Source organism: Crocuta crocuta, unplaced genomic scaffold, assembly GCF_008692635.1.
Source record: "Crocuta crocuta isolate KB4526 unplaced genomic scaffold, BGI_CrCroc_1.0 scaffold367, whole genome shotgun sequence".
In the NCBI taxonomy this organism is placed as follows: domain Eukaryota; kingdom Metazoa; phylum Chordata; class Mammalia; order Carnivora; family Hyaenidae; genus Crocuta; species Crocuta crocuta.
Window position 1 is genome coordinate 5,314,075 of NW_027527936.1, and position 21,066 is coordinate 5,335,140.

The 21,066-nt window shown below is 39.8% G+C and overlaps 1 protein-coding gene across 4 annotated transcripts in view; it reads left to right on the forward strand.

Annotated features, from left to right (window-relative positions):
• NASP (nuclear autoantigenic sperm protein) overlaps positions 1-21,066 on the forward strand; it is a 42,613-nt gene that overhangs the window by 9,555 nt on the left and 11,992 nt on the right. For all 4 annotated transcript variants that reach the window (XM_077752117.1, XM_077752116.1, XM_077752118.1 and 1 more), the window contains 3 exons: positions 14,023-14,073; positions 17,153-17,263; positions 20,595-20,675. In XM_077752117.1, the coding sequence (XP_077608243.1) occupies positions 14,023-14,073; positions 17,153-17,263; positions 20,595-20,675 (243 nt within the window). The remainder of the gene's footprint in view (positions 1-14,022; positions 14,074-17,152; positions 17,264-20,594; positions 20,676-21,066) is intronic.

Sequence of the window (21,066 nt, forward strand, 5' to 3'; positions counted from 1 at the left end):
ATTCTGTTCTATTGTATGTTTTCTTAGAATTTTCATTCAGCTGCTTGGCTATAGCAGACACAAAATAGGTGCTTACAGGGTTGAGATCTCTTATGGAACTTAAAGGTTTTCTAGAAGAAAAGTCTGAATATAGTATACTTTCTTCATAGGGGGTTTATGTTAAAAAACATCTTAAAGATAACAATTGGAGATTTGCTTCCCCTCCCTCTCCAATATCTAGTTGTTCGGCAGCAATTACCTATTTAGCCTCTTGGTGCTTCCCCTTTTCCCCCTAACATAGCAGTGTCTCTTGGGTTCAAATGTCCTAACATGAATACATTTAAAAATCATTTTTCCAGGGGCGCCTGGGTGGCTTAGTCGGTTAAGCGTCCCGACTTTTGCTTAGGTCATGATCTCGCGGTTCGTGGGTTTGAGCCCCGCGTTGGGCTCTGTGCTGACTGCCAGCTCAGAGTCTGGAGCCTGTTTCAGTCTGTGACTCCCTCTCTCTCTGACCCTCCCCTGCTCACGCTGTCTCCCTCTCTCTCTCCTAGAAATAAATAAAAAAAAAATTTAAAAAAATCATTTTTCCATCATGTATCTCTGTTTAGCTACTGTTTTTGCTTCTTGCAATTGATAGCCAAACTTATTTAGACAAGAATCTGCCTTCCTAGATTCCCTTTTCTTCCTTTCTGTTTAACCATTTAGCAGATATATTTAATATACAGTAAAACCTTAGATTGCAAGTAACTTGTTCTGTGAGTGTTCTGTAAGACTAGCAAACATTTCTAATAAAATTTAACTTGATAAATGATCGATGTGTTGCAATATTAATAGTACGTGATTCCGAATGTCACATTACAGCTGAGCCAGTGGTTCTTCTCTCTCTCACTGCAGGATTGTGGGTGATCGTCTCCCATGCTCAGTAGCTTAGTCTCAGGCAGTGGTGTTTGGCAGAGATCAGTGATTTTTCAGAACACTGAAAGTTGCCCATACCTGGCACTAGTGTATTTTTTGTCACTTAAAAGCATCTATGGACAGTCCTTTGCTTTTCCATACAAGAGTAAGCTCAGGAATGATTTGCTTCAATCTAGGTTAGGCTGCCTGCAGATATAGACCCTTTCCTCTGGTGCCTTAGTGCCAGTTGCATGAAATACAGTATATGACAAGAGTTTAATAATACAGCCTTATAGTCAACATCTGTGCCAGTGTATACTTGGCCCCCATGCAGAAAAAGATTCCATTGAGCCAATAGATAATAGTTCTGTTTGTGATAGTGAAAGTCATCCTATACAATAACCCTCCTTTCTCTTGAAACTTTTCCTCACACCAGCCATGAAAGTTTTCAAAGGTAAGTGAAGGTTAATGTGTTTATTTTTATTATTTTGTTAAGAGTATTAACCATTTTTGCATGAATATTTCTGGGATGTGCGACAAATCATCTGAGTTTCTATTATTTCTTACGGGGAAATTCGCTTTGGTATACAAGTGCTTTGGATTATAAGCATGTTTCCAGAATGAATTATACTCACAAACCAAGAATATACTGTATATTTTAATGTGTTAGGTTTTAGATACAAAGATGAATTCAGAGTCTCATTTTCTGGTCATCACATCACAATCTAATAGGGCAGGTATGTAGTGAGTATACACATTTGTTCAGTGTGGCTTCTTTCCCTTCTAATGTACCTTCTAAACTTTACTAAAGGCAATCATTGATTGTCTGCATGCCAAATTAGTCTTATTCTTAGCTTTTTTTTAAACAGTTTTTTAATATTTTTATTTATTTTTGAGAGAGAGATAAAGACAGCATGAGCAGGGGAGGGTCAGAGAGAGAGAGCTAGAGAGAGACACAGAATCTGATGGCAGGCTACAGGCTCTGAGCCAGTTGTCAGCACAGAGCCCGATGCAGGGCTCGAACCCACGAACTGCGAGATCATGACCTGACTGAAGTCGGACGCCTAACCAACTGAGTTGCCCAGGGTCCCTACCTTTCTAATTCTTTTTTTTTTTTTTTTTAATTTGTTTCTGAGAGAGAGAGACAGAGACAGAGACAGCATGAGCAGGGGAGGGTCAGAGAGAGAGGGATACAGAATCTGAAACAGGCTCCAGGCTCTGATCCAGCTGTCAGCACAGAGCTCTGACGCAGGGCTTGAACCCACGAACTGCGAGATCATGACCTGAGCCGAAGTTGGATGCTCCCCAGACTGAGCCACCCAGGCGCCCTTCTAATTAGTTCTTAACCTTTCTGCTACATCTGATACCAGTCATTCCCTCCTAATTTTGTTTTCCTTTGATATTATGTCTATTCCTTCTTGTCTCTTGTTTCGTTGTTAATGATTATTATTGATTTGTTATATGTCAAGCCTTGAATGAAGTACTTTGTGAACTTTCTCATTTGATTTTCAAAACAAATCCTAGGAGTTACTATTAATTGTATAGTTGATGAAACTGAGGCACCTCACATGCTAAGTGGCAAAGTCACTTGCCCTAATCCTACTCTAGTGATTCAGAATTGGTCACTATTTTAACAAATACTGACTAGGTGCCAGACCTTGTGCCTGGTGCTAGTATACAGCTAGAATGAGTTAGGATTTTTTTTCCCTTAAAGCTTAATCCTCTTGCACAGTACCAAAAATCAATAGGCAATTGAAATATATTATAAATTGTGATGGGGTCATAAAGTTTAACTATATGTACTTGTATGAGTAATTTCTCTGTAAAATAGGGCCATTGCCATCTGCCACAGGTTGTGTGTGTGTGTGTGTGTGTGTGTGTGTGTGAGAGAGAGAGAGAGAGGAAGGAGTACATGAAAATGAATAGGTATTGCATGTGTTATGTTTGGCAGTCAGATGTTTCCTCTGATTGCCTATTGAATATTATCTGTTTAGTTGTATGATAAGCACCTCAAAATCAATTTGTCTTAAAACCTAAGTCTCCCAATTTTCAGTAATGTTCTTGTACCTTACTTTGGTTGGATAGCACTCAAATTTCCTAACTGCAGAAATTAGAATTCTGGACTCTCTCCTTTTTTAATTTCCAAATAGTTAACCAGTGTTTAGTAGTATGGCATTTTATGACAGAGTTTAGAAATGTGAAGCTTAGAGGGACAAATAATAAGTGATTTGTGTGGGTGGGGCTGGCTAAGTTGGTTAAGTATCTGACTCTATTTCGACTCAGGTCCTGATCTCACAGTTTGTGAGTTCGAACCCAGAATTGGCTCTGTGCTGACAGTGGTGGAGCCTATTTGGGATTCTCTGTCTCCCTCTCTCCCTCAAAAATAAGTAAAGAAACATTCAAAAAAAAAACTAAGTGATGGGGATTGTAGTACATTCTCCTCCCTTAAAGTGAGTGGTGCTATTTAACTTCAGCTGATTGTGTGAGAAGGTAAGGCCATATTGGGAGGTATCAGATTTTAAAGGAATATTTTAATTACTTTTTAATAGAAAATACATTCCTGATTCAAAATCCAGAAGGATGTTTATACAGTGAAATGTCCTTCTACCCCTTATTTTCTAGTCACATAGTTTTTCTTTTCAAGTGGATTTTATTAAGTATCCCTCAAAGACCACCTTCTGCATATAAAAGCAAACTATGTAGTTATTAATTCTACATTGTTGTATAAATAGTAGCCTATTTGACACATTTCTGAACATTTAGCAATATGTCTTGGAGATCGTTCCTCATCAGGGCACAGTTTCCTTAAACTTTCCTTAACTTTTTATGGCTGCTTTGTATTCTATTCTGTGGCTGTCTCAACAAGTTTCCTATTGATAGACATTTGAGCTGTTCCAGTATTATTACAAATAGCACTATAGTGAATAATCATAGACTAGTATATCTGTAGGGGGATTTATTTTACTTAAAAATTTTAAATTCCAGTGTAATTAACATACAGTGCTATATCAGTTTTAGGTGTACAATATAGTAATTCAGCAATTCTATACATTACTCAGTGCTCATCACGATAAGTATATTCTTAATCCCCTTCACCTATTTCACCCACCCCCTACCCACCTTCCTCTGGTAACCATCAGTTAAGAGTGGCTTTTTTATTTGTCTCTTTTTTCTTTGTTCATTTGTTTTTTGTTTCTTAAATTCCACATAAGAGTAAAATATGTTACTTGTTTTTCTCTGACTTAGTTCACTTAGTGTTATACCCTCTAGAGCCATCCATGTTGATGCATATGGCAAGATCTTGCTTTTTTCCCATTTATTAAAAAAAATTTTAATGTTTATTTACCTTTGAGACAGAGCGAATGGGGGAGGAGCAGAGAGAGAGAGAAGGAGACATAGGATCTGAAGCTGGTTCTGCGCTGACAGCAGAGAGCCCGATGTGGGGCTTGAACCCATGAACCTTGAAATCATGACCTGAGCCAAAGTCTAACACTCAACTGACTGAGCTACCCAGGCACCCCAGTTTATGTATTTGTTTTGAGAGAGAGCTCTCACTATCACACAAGCAGGGGAGGGGCAGAGAGGGGGCAGAGAGAGAATCTCAAACAGGTTCCACACTGTCAGCTCTGGGCTCGAACTCTGGAGGAATCGTGAGATCATGATTTGAACTAAAATCAAGAGTTGGGTAGTTAACTATCTGAGCCACCCAGGCCCCCCATGGTCTTGCTCTTTTTAAGTTTTTAAAATTTTATTTATTTATTTTTAGAGAGAGAGCGGGCAAGCTTGTGAGCAAGTAAGCATGAGCAGAGGAAGGGCAGAGAGAGAGAATCCTAAGCAGGCTCTGCACTGACAATGCAGATATGGGGCTCTAACTCAGAAACTGAGAGGTCATGATCTGAGCTGAAACTAGGAGTCGGGGGCTTAACCAGCTGAGCCACCCAGACATCCTGATCTTGTTCATGTTTATGACTGAGTAATATTCCTTTATGTATATGTACTACACCTCTACCCATTAAGATTGGGTTTTAAAAGGGGCGCCTGGGTGGCTTAGTCGGTTAAGCGTCCGACTTTCGCTTAGGTCATGGGTCTTGCGGTTTGTGGGTTCGAGCCCCGCGTCGGGCTCTGTGCTGACTGCCAGCTCAGAGCCTGGAGCCTGTTTCAGTCTGTGACTCCCTCTCTCTCTGACCCTCCCCTGCTCACGCTGTCTCTCTCTCTCTCTCTCTCTCCCTCCTAGAAATTAAAAAAAAAAAATTGGGTTTTAAAAAATTGAGAGAATTGACAGTAGTTTCAGGTGTGCAGCATAACATATTACCAAATGATCAACACAATAAGTCTAGATAGGACTTTTTTTCCAGTTTTAAACTGGCTCTTACAAAATGGATAATGTGTTTAAAAGATTCTTGCTTAGAAATGGCGGATTGAAGGTGATAATGCAAGCACAAATAGCAAGAAAGTAGCAGAATTGACACTTCTATTTATAGTTTATATTCCTAGCTCTTTGTTAGCCACATTAGGTTGAAAACAATGGTTGTCAGTAATAAACCGATGAGCAGATATTTGAAAATAAACAATCTATTCAAGATAAAGTCCTTTTTTGTTTTGTTTCTAAGTAAGCTCTTTGCCCAATGTGGGGCTTGAACTCACCACTCTGGGATCAGTAGTTTGCTCTACTGAATGAGCTAGCCAGATGCCCTAAGATAAAGTTGGTATTTTAATGAATGAGAAAGTAACTTTTTCAAAAGAAACACGGAATGGAGAGAGTTGTTTATTTTTTTAATGCTTTATTTCTGAGAGAGAGAGACAACGTTAGCAGGGGAGGGTCAGAGAGAGAGGTGAGCCTGAAGCAGGCTCCAGGCTCTGAGCTAGCTGTCAGCACAGAGCCAGATGTGGGGCTTGAACCCATGAACTGTGGGATCATGACCTGAGCCAAAGTCGGATGCTTAACTGACTGAGCCACCCAGGTACCCCAATTTATTTATTTTTAATATTATTTTTAATTACATCCAAGTTAGCATATAGTGCAATAATTTCAGGAGTGAAATCATTAGCCTATCCCCCCACCCACAACCCCTCAGCAACCCTCTGTTTGTTCTCTGTATTTAAGGGTCTTTTATGTTTTGTCCCCCTTCCTGTTTTTTTTTTACATTTTTAAAAATGTTTTATTTATTTTTGAGAGAGACAGAGCACAAGGCGGGGAAGGGCAGAGAGAGAGACACACACAGAATCCAAAGTAGACTCTAGGCTCTGAGCTGTCATCACAGAACCAGACATGGGGCTTAAACCCACAAAACTGAGATCATGACCTGAGCCAAAGTCAGATGCTTAACCAACTGAGCCATCCAGGCGCCCCTCCCCTCCCTGTGTTTATATTATTTTTGCTTCCCTTATGTTTATCTGTTCCCTTATGTTCACCTGTGAGTGAAGTCATAGGATATTTGTCCTTCTCTAATTTTGCTTAGCATAATACCCTCTAGTTCCATTCATGTAGATGCAAATGGCATGATTTCATTCTTTTTGATTGCTTAGTAATACTCCAGTGTGTGTGTATACACATACACACATCACCACATCTTTTTTTTCTTTCATAGTTTATTGTCAAGTTGGTTTCCATATAACACCCAGTGCTCATCCCAACAAGTGCCCTCCTCCATGCCCATCACCCCTTTCCCTTCTCCCCCACCCCCATTAGCCTTCAAGTTTGTTCTCAGTATTCAAGAGTTTCTAATGGTTTGCCTCCCTCCCTCTCCCCAACTATTTTTTCCCCTTCTTCTCCCCTATGGTCCTCTGTTAAGTTTCTCCTATTCCACTTATAAGTGAAAACATATGGTATCTGTCCTTCTCTGCCTGACTTATTTCGCTCAGCATAACACCCGCAAGTTCCATCCACGTTGCTACAAATGGCCAGATTTCATTCTTTCTCATTGCCATGTAGTATTCCATGGTATAGATAAACCACATCTTCTAGATCCATTTGTCAGTTGATGGACAGTTAGGTTCTTAACATGTTTTGGCTGTTGTTGAGAGTGCTGCTATGAAAATTGGGGTCCATGTGCCCCTATGCATCAGCACTCCTGTATCCCTTGGGTAAATTCCCAGCAGTGCTGTTGCTGGGTTATAGGGGAGTTCTATTGTTAATTTTTTGAGGAACCTCCACACTGTTTGCCAGAGGGGCTGTACCAGTTTACATCCCCACCAACAGTGTAGGAGGGTGCCCGTTTCTCCACATCCTCGCCAGCATCTATAGTCTTCTGATTTGTTCATTTTAGGCACTCTGACTGGTGTGAGGTGGTATTTCAGTGTGTATACCACATCTTCTTTCTTCATCCATCTGTTGGTAGACATTTGGGCTCTTTCCATATTTTGGCCATTGTCTATAGCACTACTATAAACACTGGTGTGCATGTGCCCTTTTAAAATAGGACACCTGCATCCCTATTAGGATAAGGATTAGGATAGATACCTAATAGTGCAGTTGGTGGGTGGTAGGGTAGTTCTGTTTTAAAGTTTTTGAGAAACCTCCATACTGTTTTCCAAAGTGGCTGTACCAGTGTCTGTTCCCACCAGCAGTGCAAAAGAGGATCCTCTTTCTCTGCATCCTCACCAACGTCTGTTGTTGCTGAAATTAAATTGTTAATTTCAGCCATTCTGACTGGTGTGAGGTGGGATCTCGTTGTGGTTTTAATTTGTATTTCCCTGATGAGTGATGTTGAGCATTGTTTCATGTTGACCATCTGGATATCTTTTTTGGAGAAGTGTCTATTCATGTCTTGACCATTACTTCACGGGATTATTTGTTTTTTGGGAGTTGAGTTTGATAAGTTCATTATAGATTTTGCATACTAACCCTTTATCTGATATGTCATTTGCAAATACCTTCTCCCATTCTGTTGGTTTTCTGCCATCATTTATTTTGTAAACTTACTGTTTATTTTTATTGTGTCTTTTTTCGTTCTGCCATTATTACTTTAAGTATTTTCCTCCATTACTTTAAATATTTCCTTTCCCATCCCTATTCCTTCAGGCAGCCAGTCATCATGTATGTGAGTATGCTTAGTGTTTCATACTCACAAAGTTCTATTTTTTTTTAATGTTTATTCTTGAGAGAGAAAGAGAGCAGGGGAGGGGCAGAGAGAGGGAGACAGAGGATCTGAAGCAAGCTCTGTGCTGACAGCAGAGAGCCTGATGCTGGGCTCAGATTCATGAACTGTTGAGGTCATGACCTGAGCAGAAACCAAGAGAGTCAGATGGTTAACTGACTGAGCCACCCAGGTGCCCCTATTTTTTTTTTTTTTTTTTTTTTTATGTTTCGTTTATTTTTTAAGAGAGAGAAAGAAAGTGCAAGCAGGGGAGGGACAGAGAGGGAGTCAGAGACAGAATCCAGACAGGCTCCAGGCTCTGAGCTAGCTGTTAGCATAGAGCCTGACATGGGGCTCGAACCCACCAACCGTGAGATCATGACCTGAACTGAAGTCGGACGCTCAACCAACTGAGCCACCCAGGCGCCCCTCTTTCTGTTTTTTAAATCTTTGTGTTTTCATTTTGGGTATTTTCTATTGTGGTGTTTTAAGATTCCTTTTTTTTTTTCTTTTATGTTTATGTTAGTAATCTGTACACTCAATGTGGGGCTCAAACTCCCCAACTGAGCCGGCCAGTCTCCCAAAGTGTCTTTAATTCCTAATACTGTTCTTCACAGTCTGATCGATGTTAATCCTATTAAGTATATTTTTGTCTCCAGAAGTTTTGACCTGAGTCTTTTTTTTCTCGTTTCTGTTTCTCTCATGTTTATGCTTTCCTTTATATTCTTGAACATGTGGAATAGATTTAAAAAATTTTTTCTATTTATTTTTGAGAGATGTACGGGGGGAAGGGGCAGTGGGAGGGGACAGGATCTGAAGCAAGCTCTGCGCTGATAGCAGAGAGCCCTGTGAGGGGCTTGAACTCACAAATCATGAGATCATGGCCTTAGCTGAAGTTGGACGCTTAACTGACTGAGCCACCCAGGTGCCCCAGAGCATGTGGAATACATTTTAAATAACTGTCTTAATGTCCTTGTCTAGTTCTGTCATCTGTGTCCTTTCCAGGTCTGTTTCTATTGAATATCCTTTTTTCACTATGGATTTTAATTGCTAGCTTCTTTGTTTGCCTGGTAATTTTTTGCTTATATAACTTACCAGATATTGTGAGGTTTGTTGCAGGGCTGGTGTGTGTGTGTGTGTGTGTGTGTGTGTGTGTGTGTGTGTGTTTTGTTGTATTTTAGAAATAGAGAACATGAGCAGGGGAGAGGGGTAGAGTGAGAGAGAATCTTAAGCAGGAGCCAGATGCGGGGCTTGATCCCACAATCCTGGGATCTTGACCTGACCCAAAATCAAGAAGTCAGATGCTCAACCGACTGAGCCACCCAGGTGCCTCTCTGTATGTTTGTTTGTTTATTTTGACTCTGGGATGCAGTTACTTGGAAACAGTTCGGTGCTGTTGAGGATTGCCTATAAGTTTTTGTTAGGCAAGCCTGGAACAGGTCTGCAGTTCTACTTTAACTCCATTACTAAAGCGGTACTTGTCTTGTGTGGTACAGGTCTTTCTACCCCGGCTATTGGGAACATGAGTTATTCTACACCCTGTGTGATATCTGAAGATTGTTTCATCTACTCCTTTCTAGTAATTCTTACCTAGGCCTCAGTTTTCTCAAGCAGAACCTGATTAGCAGTTAGCCAGAGGCCAGAGATAATGTTCTGCAGATATCTGGAGCTTGCTATCTCTTCTTCATTCTGTCCTGTAAAATCTAGCCACCAAGACCTCTCCAAACTCAACTCTTGTCTCAGTTCTGTGAGAGAGACTCCTTTTGGATTCCTTCTCTGCCATGAACAAAATTCTAGAGGCAAGTATAGGGACACTTGTAGGGCTCATCTCATTTGTTAACCTCTCAGATCACTGTCCTGTGCTGCTACTGTTCAGTGTTGAAAACTGATATTTCATGTACTTGGCCATTTTTTTTTGTTGTTGTTTGAGGTGGAAAGGTGAATCTGGTACCTGTTAACTTCCATCATAGCTAATAGTGAAAGTTAAATAAATAGTATTTCAACTTCCCCTCACCTATATGAGATATAAAACATTTTCTGTATTTTTGCTGCCACTGGAGTAACTCAATGTAGCATGTATATGTAGCATTCATGTGTTTGTTTTTAGTGCTCATACTCTGGACATTTGTGTTACTACCACATTGTGTGGTTCATTGACTAATGTGGTTCCATAGACTAATATGGTTTGTGAACTGTTACTGGTCTGCTAGGAGATAAGTATACAAATTTGGAGTAAGCATACTTTTTTTTAAGTTTATTTGAGAGAAAGTGTGAGTGGGGAGGGCAGAGAACAGGAGGGAGAGAGAGAATCCCAAGTAGGCTCCATGCACAGTGCAGATTTGATCTCACAACTGCAAGATTATGACCTGAGTGGAAATCAAGCGTTGGACACTTAAGTGCCTGAGCCACCAAGGTGCCCCTGGAGTAAGCATTATTTTATTTAAAAAAAAAAAAAATCCATCTGATGGGGTGCTTGGCTGGCTCAGCTGGAAGGGCAAAATAAATTAAAAAAAAAAATAGCAACAAGTGATTGTTAGACAAACAAAAAACCCGCCTGTTGTACACTGGAAATAAAAAATCTGATCCTTCAACCACTGGTAACTTGAGAAGCTATGTGTTGGAATCTAGCCAGAATAACCCCTTAGTGAAGCTATTCAAACATCACTGGCTGGGACAGAAAGTGTTTGTAGATAAGGATCCAAAGCCCTAATTCCAGGGTTCTGGGTAGATTATCTATCTGCTTGCTTACCTGCAGTGCTGCCTTTTAAACTATGCCTCATCCCTGTGGCTCTAGCTTTGACGTCTGCTTATTTTCAACCCAGTTTTTCCCCATTCCTCAGGGCTTTCCATCAAACTTGTTGACCAGTACAATATTCACAAAAGATTAGGAGTTGGAAGCAAAGATTTTGGATTCTGCTGAATGTAACTGACAACTTTTTTCTTTTTAATCTTTAAAGCATTTAAGCCTTTTCTGGAACTCAGACTCCAATATAGTTAGTCCCCACCTATCATTTAATCTCTTCTGCCTCTTCCTGTTCTTCTAAACAAGCTGTCCCCTCTGCTGTTTTAATGTTTGGTTGAAGACTGTCTCCAATGCATACAGTAGGCACTAAAATTAAAATGTCTGTTAAATTTAAATATTGAATTACTGTTTTTTAATTGTTAATTTGTTTTGTCCATGTTTCTTGTGTTACTAATTTCTTTATGTTATAGCTAAAAAAGAAGAAAGTCCAGTTGTGAAAAACGAATGGACTCCATTCTGTGTGTGTGTGTATGTGTGTGTGAGAGAGAGAGAGAGAGAGAGAGAGAGATTTCAGAAATGGTCTAATAGAGTCCTTTTATCTTCTATAGCTTCCTTTTTATTTTTTAAAAAAATTTTAAAGTTTATTTTCTTTTTTAGAGAGAGAGAGAGAGAGAGTGTGTGTGTGTGTGTGTGTGTGAGAGCAGGGGAGGAGCAGAAAGAAAGGGAGACACAATCTGAAGCAGGCTCCAGGCTCTGGACTTTCATCACAGACCCTGATGCGGGGCTCATCCCACGAAAAATTAAGTTAGTTTATTTATTTAGAGAGAGAGAGCATGTGGGAAGAGGAGATGGAGGGAGGGAGAGCCAGAGCTCATGCATGAGCATCCCAAGCAAGCTCTGCACTGTCAGTGTAGATGCACGGCTGGAACTCACAAACCATGAGATCATGATCTGAGCTGAAATCAAGAGTTAAATGCTTAACTGACTGAGTTACCCAGGTGCCTCTATCTTTTATAGCTTCTATTATTATAGTTTTAGCTTTTATTCTCATATTTCTAGCTTTCTTGTGGTATATACTCCCAATTCTAATTTATTGCTTCTGAGTAAAACTTGATAGCATAAAGTACCCTGGTAGTCAGGTTGCCTCTTTCTGTATGTTCTTTAACAGCATTCTCAGCTCTCATTTGAGATTTGGTGTGCTTTGGGGACACATTTATAGATGATATATGTCCATATCTGGATATTACCTTTGGGATATACATGAAAACTGATAATAGAGCAAGTTGAAATGGCAAGAATTTAAATTAATACCAAGCAATCTGTAGTTCCTAAGTAGTATCTGAAATCAACTATGTCTTAAAGCCTGTCTAAAGTACAGTTGTATTGTAAAGAAAATGGAGGAGCGCCTGGGTGGCTCAGTCGGTTAAGCGTCTGACTTCAGCTCAGGTCATAATCTCACGGGTAGTGGGTTCAAGCCCCATGTTGGGCTCTGCTGACAGCTAGCTCAGAGCCTGGAGCCTGCTTCAGATTCTGTATCTCCCCCCCTCTCTGACTCTCCCCTGCTCACGCTATCTCTCTCTCTCTCTCTCTCTCTCTCTCTCTCTCTCTCTCTCTCTCTCAGGAACAAATAAAATGTTAAAAAAATTAAAAAAAAAAAGAAATACAATTGTGTTGTAGACTTTTCTCTCACTTTATTTACTAATTTTCAAAATAATCCAGTGGTTTCCTATTATTCTCCAAAGATAATGAGTTTTTTGTTTTTGTGTCCTTGATAACACGTAGATTTAAACATATTTGAAGTTTTCAGTCCATTGTAGCTGTTACTTTTTTGGCGCTCAAACTGACTCTTCTTTTGACTAGTGGGATTTTATCCAGGCTGGTTCTTGAATCTGCTTTTGTAATATTTTTGTAAATTATTATGAAATGTGTCATTTATAGAAAAGTTGCAAAAATGGTACAAAGAACTATTCGGCTTTTCCCTGGATTCCCCATATTTGCTTTATAATTCCTTTTGTCATGACCATACATATATGACTTTAAGTCATTACTAGATATAGCTTTGTTGCTTTCTTACATGAAAGCTAAACTCACCTTTGTACTTCCCCTGTCCCAGCTTACAGTCTGTTATTTCTCGACAGAATCTTGGTTGCTTTTAGTGAGATGGAATTTTAGGCATATAGTCTGGGTGCTAGGTGTGGGGTACTCATTGCTACTGAGTTGGTCATTATTTCTAGACCTTTTCAGTAAACACAACTATGAAATGCTTTAATTACAAATTTTTTTTAATGTTTATTTTTGAAAGAGACTGTGAGTGGGGGAGGGCAGAGTTAGAGAGAGGGACCCAGAATCTGCAGCAGGCTCCAGGCTCTGAACTGTCAGCACAGAACCCGACACGGGGCTCGAACTCCGGAACCATGAGATCATGATTTGATTTGGATGCCCAACTGACTGAGCCACCTAGGCGCCCCACAACCATGAGGTTTTAAAAATACTTACTAAAACTTCTCAAAAAATGAATGTTCTTGAAAACTTTTCTTCTTAGTTTTTTAAAGAATAGAACTTATTTTTAGTGAGAAGTTTAGTCAAGTGTGACAGGAATGCATATATTGCATTAGAATAAATACTTTCTTCCACCTAAATCATGAACTTAAAGTTAGGACGTGATCATCACTGTAGTATATCTCATGCCTAGCAATACATATTTAACAGATATTAGAATGAGTGAAGATTAAATATAATATAAGTAAACATTGCCTTTAAGATCTTAATATCCTGTAGGGCATTTAATAAACAGTAGCTCTTACGGCTTTATTTTGAGAGAGAGTGTGAGATTGGGGGGGGGGGGCGCCAGCAGGGAGGAAGAGAGAATCCTAAGCAGGCCCTGCACTGCCAGCACAAAGCCCAACATGGGGTGAACCCATCAACTGTGAGATCGTGACGTGAACTGAAGTCAAGAGCTGGATGCTCATCTGAGCCACCCAGGCACCCCTCTTTTTATGGCTTCATATATATATATATATTTTAAAGTTATCAGACTTTAAAAAAATTTTTTTAATGTTTTATTTATTTTTGAGATGGAGAGAGACAGAGCATGAGGGGGTAGGGGCAGAAAGACAGAGACCTACAGAATCTGAAGCAGGCTCCAGGCTCTGAGCTGTCAGCACAGAGCCCAATGTGGGGCTTGAACCCACGAACATGAGATCATGACCCGAGCTGAAGTTGGAGTCTTAACCGAGCCATCCAGGCGCCTCTATATTTTTCTTAATTTATGTAATTTCAGACTTAAACTAGCCTCATTTTTACTTGTTTCCCCTTAATTTTTTATTACAGGATTGAAGAAGATGCTCCTGCTCCCTCTACCTCTGCAGATAAAGTGGATAGGTAAGCTTATTTACAGAGTACAGTTAGACTTATTTCTGGAACATAAACTTAAGAACTATATAATTTGGGTAGTTTCATTTATTAAGATGTTTATTTAAAAATTTTTAAAATGCATGTTTATCATTTTTGAGAAACAGAGTATGAGTGGGGGAGAGGGGGGAGAGAGAGGGAGACACAGAATCTGAAGCAGGCTCCAGGCTCTGAGCTGTCAGCACAGAGCCTGATGTGGGACTCGAACCCATGAACCATGAGATCATGACCTTAGTCGAAGTCTGACGCTTAACTGACTGAGTCACCCAGGTGCCCCTAAAATTTTTTTTAAAATGTTAACTTATCTTTGAATATTTCTGCTGATTTAGGTTTCTATTTTGTAAGGTTGCCATTTTCTTTTCTTCTTTTCTGAGAGAGAGAGAGACAGCATGAGCAGGGGAGGATCAGAGAGAGGGAGACACAGAATCCAAAGATAGGCCTCAGGCTCTGAGCTAGCTGTTAGCACAGAGCCCAACGCGGGGCTCGAACTCATGAACTGTGAGATCATGACTTGAGCCGAAGTCGGACACTTAACCGACTGAGCCACCCAAGGCACCCCCATAAGGTTGCCATTTTCAATTTTTTGTTACTCTAGTTTAAAAGTTGTATTTATTTTAAAAAATTTTTTATTTTTGAGAGAGACAGGGATGGGGTGAAGGGGCAAAGAGAGAGGGATACAGAGGATCCCAAGTGGGCTGTGTGCTGAAGGCTCAGAGCCTGGAGCCTGCTTCGGATTCTGGGTCTTCTCTCTCTGTCCCCCCCCCACCTTTCCTCCCCCGCTCACCCTCTGTCTCTCTCAAGTCCTCTCAAAAATAAAGATAAATGGTTAAAAAAAAAAAGTTAAATTTTATATTGAGCTCACAACCTACTTCCATATAACTTCCTCATCTTGTTGTGACTATGATTCTTAACCAAAGGTAAGGAAAATAGTTAACTAGAATGCTTATCCAAAAGGCAGATTTATGGGTTGCATTCCTGGAGATTTTATTTGTTAAGCTTGAGACAGAATTCATGCTTGTTTGTTTTTAAAAAACTGATAATTCTTAAACTCCGTTAGGTTGAGAATCACTACAGTAAATTCTGTTTACTCTTTTCATATATTTGCACATCTGTTTTTATTAGTTTTAAATGCTTTATATATGTTATATATCTTTTTTTTTTAATTTTTTCTTATGTTTTATTTATTTCTGAGAGAGACAGCGTGAGCAGGGGAGGGTCAGAGAGAGAGGGAGACACAGAATCCAAAACAGGCTCCAGACTCTGAGCTAGCTGTCAGCACAGAGCCTGATGCCAGGCTCGAACGCACAAACTGTGAGATCATGACCTGAGCCGAAGTCGGACGCCCAACCGACTGAGNTTTTTGGATTCTGTGTCTCCCTCTTTCTCTGACCCTCCCCCGCTCACACTGTCTGTCTCTCTCTCTCTCAAAAATAAATGAAACATTTTTTAAAAATTAAAAAAATATATATACCCAGTGTTGGGCTCCAACTCACAACCCTGAGATCAAGAGTCTCATGCACTACCTACTGAGCCAGCCAGGTGCCCCCAGTTTTATTTTTTAAATCTTAGATTTAGAAAGTATAATCCATTTGAAGTTAATTTTTGTATGAGGTGTGGTATAGGGTTACTTTTTTGCATGTGGATATCCAGTTATTCCAGCACTATTTGTTGAAAAGATTATTCTTTGCCCATTGGATTGTCTTGGGGCATTTGTCAGAATTTCAAGTGGCTGTATGGGTGGATCTACTTTTGTATTCTGTTCCATTTTATCTTTTTTTTTTTTAATGTTTGTTTTTGAGAGAGAGAGAGACCAAGATAGCATGAGCAAGGTAGGGGCAGAGAGAGGAGGAGACACAGAATGTGAAGCAGGCTCTAGGCTCTAAGCCATCAGCACAGAGCCCATTTTGGGGCTCGAACTCAAAAGACATTGAATTGTGAGATCATGACCTGAGCCAAAGTCGGCTGCTTAACTGACTGAGCCACCCAGCCACCTGTTTGTCTTTTTTTTTTTTTTTTTTAATGCCAGTACCACATTGTCTTGATATTGAGATCACTGCCTTTTTCTCTGTTTCTTGATTTATTTTTCTTATAGGTATTACAACTTGCTGTACGAATTTATGCTTCTTGTATAATTAGTTTTTTGTTGCTTAATTAGCAAATATTTATAGTAACATACAATATAGGCTTTGTGAGTAGATAAGCCTTTAAGAGAAAATAATCAGTAAAGCTCATGAGAATGCTTTGGGATTTTGTCGTCTTTTTTTCTTTTCTTTTCTTTTTTTAAGTGGTTATTTTTTAGAGAGAGCAAGCAGAGGAGGGGCCAAGAGAGAGGGAGACAGAGGATCCCAAGCAGGCTCTGTGCTGATAGCAGAGAACCCCATGTGGAGCTTGAACTCCTGAACTGAGAGATCATGACCTGAGCTAGGTGCTTAATTGACTGAGCCACCCAGGCATTCCAGGATTTCTTTTTGCTTTTATTTATTTATTTTTATTATTATTGTTGTTTTATTTATTTCTGAGAGAGAGAGGGAGACAGAATCTGAAGCAGGCTCCAGGCTCTGAGCTAGCTGTCAGCACAGAGGCTGACGCGGGGCTTGAACCCATGAACTGTGAGATCATGACCTGAGCTGAAGTCAGACGCTTAACCGACTGAGCCACCAAGGCGCTACTCTTTTTGCTTTTATAGTGATAGATAATTGTGAGTTAGCTAAGCCTTGCCAGAGTGGTCAAAGCTTTAAAGAGGTTAAAGTATAATGGTTTAAATATAGCACTGTATTCAAGGCACTTAGGTGGGTCAGTCAGATAACATAGTCCGTCTCTTTCTTGATTCTAGCTCAGGTCATGATCCCAGGGTCTTGGGATCCAGTCTCAAGTTAGGCTCCATGCTGAGCTGAGCTAGAAGCCTGCGTAAGATTCTTTCTCTCTCCCTCTGCCTTTCTTTCCTGCTTGCACTCTCTCTAAAGTAAAAATTAAAAAAATATATAGCAGCTATTCAAAAAATGTTGATTTGTAAAAAGTATTCGACACTTGGAAAACTTTTTTCTTGCAGGTTGGATGTGGATAATGAAGCTAAGAAATTGTTGGGTTTAGGACAGAAACATCTGGTGATGGGGGATATTCCAGCAGCTGTCAATGCTTTCCAGGAAGCAGCTAGTCTTTTGTAAGTACTGTGTTTTCCTAGGATATGCTATGTTGTGTTTGTTAAAAGGTTGTCTTGGGGTGCCTGAGTGGCTCAGTCACTTAAATGTCTGACTCTTGATTTTGGCTCAGGTCATGATTTCATGGTTTGTGGCATTGGGCTCTGCACTGGCAGTGTGGAGCATGCTTAGAATTCTCTCTTCCTTTCTGTCTCTGCTCATAAATGAATGAATGGCTGTCTTTTTTTTTTTTTTTTAATTTTTTTAATGTTTTATTTATTTCTGAGAGAGAGACAGCATGAGCAGGGGAGGGTTAGAGGCAGAGGGAGACACAGAATCTGAAACAGCCTCCAGGCTCTGAGCTGGCTGTCAGCACAGATCCCAACACGGGGCTCAAACCCACAAACTGTGAGATCATGACCTGCGCCGAAGTCAGATGCTTAACTGACTTAGCCACCCAGGTGCCCCTGAATGGCTGTCTTATGGTTGGGGGAAGAGTTTTAAAAGATTAGATATTTTTCATATATAAGTTTATTCCTGTAACTAACAGTGAGACTTACATATCACTGAGCAATTTCAGTCTTTGCTTTTCCTGAGTAAGGTCATTTGTTTTCCAGTCACCACTAATTAGGGTGACCAACCTGTCCTACTCTGTTCTGGGACTTTTCTAATTTAACACTGGAAGTTTTATGTCTGGGGAAATTCCTCTAAAATCCCAAAGAAGCCATAAGGGCTCATGGGTGGCTCAGTCAGTTGAGCGACCAGCTCTTGATTTTAAATCAGGTCATGATCCCAGGGTGGGGTCGAGCCCCCTGTCAGGCTCTGAGCATGTAGCCTGCTTAAGAATCCCTCTCTTGGGGTGCTTGGGTGGCTCAGTTGGTTAAGCGTCCGACTTCAGCTCAGGTCATGATCTCATGATTTGGGGGTTTGAGCCCTGCCTTGGGCTCTTTGCTGACAGGTAAGAGCCTGGAGCCTGCTTCAGATTCTGTGTGTGTGTGTGTGTGTGTGTGTGTGTGTGCGCGCGCGCGCCCCTCCCCTGCTCACACTCTTTTTTGCTCAAAAAAAATTTTTTTTAATTAAAAATTTCTATTTTTCTCTCTGTCTCTCTACTTCCCGTGTGTGTGTGTGTGTGTGTGTGTGTGTGTCTGCCCCTCCCCTGCTCACACTCTTTTTTGCTCAAAAAAAAATTTTTTTAATTAAAAATTTCTATTTTTCTCTCTCTCTCTCTGTCTCTCTACTTCCCTCCCCCGCTCCAGTGCTTTCTAGTCTCTCTTAAAAAACAAAATGTGGGGGTGGGGAAGAGGGGAAGAGGGGTGATGGGCATGGAGGAGGGCACTTGTTGGGATGAGCACTAGGTGTTATATGGAAACCAACTTGACAATAAACTATGAAAGAAAAAAAAAAAACAGTCCCAGGCAAGCCATGATGATCACCCTACTACTAATGCTGATATAAATACAGAATTTTTCAGATTGTTAGCACCATTATTCTCTGTTGCAACTATTGGAAGTTGGAAGCTACCACTAGGTGGCCATATATAGCTATATTGTGAGGAAGCAGATTAGCTTTATTTAGTGCCTCAAAAGTGATTTATTTTAAGTAAAGAGTTTAATGTATCTGTAGAGCTGAAAGAAAAAAATTGAAATTGAATCTTCAAGCAGTAGCCTTTCAGCCTATGACCTGGTTTGAACTAGTTTCCTCTAATATCCTATTACCAGTAGCAGTTGAAGTTAGTCATGTTCCCTGATGAGTTGATTAGTTATATGGAATTGAGTTGAAGAAATCCTCCTTATAATAGAAATGCTTATAATAAAACTGGGTTTCAGACTCACAGTGATCAAAAGCCTCTGGCTTCTTCATTCCTCCTTAGGGTCCTATCAGTCTATTCTTGTCCTAACTCCACTTCTCCCAACATCTAGAACAGAATCTTATTCCTGGATGTCTTCATTAATCTCTTCTCTAACTCTTGTCTAACTTTTTTTTTTTTTTGATATTTATTTACTTTGAGGATGGGGGGAGAGGCAGAGAGAGAGAGACAGAATCCCAGGCAGGCTCCATGATTAGCATGGAACCCAACACGGGACTTGATCCCACAACACGAGATCATGACCTGTGCCAAAATTAAGAGTTGGGACGCTTAACCTTCTGAGCTACCCAGGTGCCCCATCTCTTGTCTAATTCCTGACCTGCAGTCTCTTAGTTTGTCATCACCTGGGCCTTGAAGAACTAGGAGTCTGATATCCAGTGGTGTGTTGTGAGTAGGGCCCAAATTTTTTCTAATGCTAAGTATTTAAGTATTTTTACAATAAATATGTCTGGTTATCATAGAATATAAAGTGCAGAAATCTTAAGTTTTTAAGAATAAGCACAAATAAACATACTTCTTAGCTTATTCCCAGATTCCTGAAAAGATCAGTATTTTCACTGTCTTACCCTTAAGGATATTTACAGGAAACATTCTAATCTAGGAGATCTCTTCACAGTACTTTCTGCTTAATTTCTCTAGTTTTTCTCATTAGACAGTAAAAGTCACTAGTTGGCCTGAGTTTCCATGACATCTGTTAATCCTTTACTCCATGAAAGCTAGTCTCAATTCTATATATAAAGTACCTCCTTTCTATTTATCACACTTGTGATTTTTCCCCTTCCCTCTTCCCTATTTGTCTATATAATATTTTTTATAACTATTTAATTTTTTAAGGTTTAATCATTTTTAAGAAACAGTATGTGGGGGAGGGGCAGAGAGAGAGAGGGAGACACGGAATCTGAAGCAGTCTTCAGGCNATATCTAAACATTGTACTTTTATATACATTAATTCTTAGGATAGATCTTTAAGCAGTTCTTAACATTTCTACTTTATAGATGAGAAAACTAAGGCACTGTGAGTCTAAGGTTCTAAAAGGTAGTTAAAGTTTAGAGATGTGATTTGAACCCAGGCAGTCTGACTCCAGAGAAAAAGCTCTTCCCCTCTATAACATGATGTCTTTCCATATACCTTATTCATCCTTTAGGTTCCAGCTAAAGGTCCTTTAACTATTCTGGCCCATAACGACACCCGTTTTCTAACAGGAGAAATACCTATTAATGTAGTTTGTCTCAAGATTATATTACTCTATCTATAGCAAATTGATGTTACTTGGAATGTATGTACAGAAATAAAGACCAGGCAATATTAACTTCATACATTGTTTTTTAAGGTTCCTTTGAACTTGACTTGCAAGCGAGAGGAGGGGAGTATCGGTTTCCTAGAGGGTGTGTTACTGAAGAAATGCCATTTTCGAATTTAAAGGACTAGAAATAAATGCTTTAGACTAGATGTTAATTCAGGTCTTCGATTTTTATTCTCTTTGTAGAGGTAAGAAGTATGGAGAGACCGCTAATGAGTGTGGAGAAGCCTTCTTTTTCTATGGGAAATCACTTCTGGAGTTGGCAAGGTATGTCTTTCAAGCCACAGTTTTTAAGTAGGGTGTTTTATAAAACATAACGGTCTGTTTAAAATCTTAATGTTTCTTTGTCTGCCAAGATTGTTTACTAGCTTTGTGATTTCACATGAGCTAAGTGGACTGGTTTTACTAAGAAAGGGTAAGGTTTAGGAGGAACAGGACATATTGATGAAAGTTTTAAAAGGCTCTTGAAGCAGAGTAAAGTTATGTTTGGGATTTGACTTTTAGAGTCTTTGGAGGCAGAGATCTTTCTGTTAGTGAGTGGTCAATAATTTATTGAAGTCTAGTATAGAGAGGACTTTTTAAAGCACTCTCAGCCCAAAATAGTCATCCTTAACAAGGACTAAATAAAGGACAGTTTGAAAACACTAGCATATGAGAA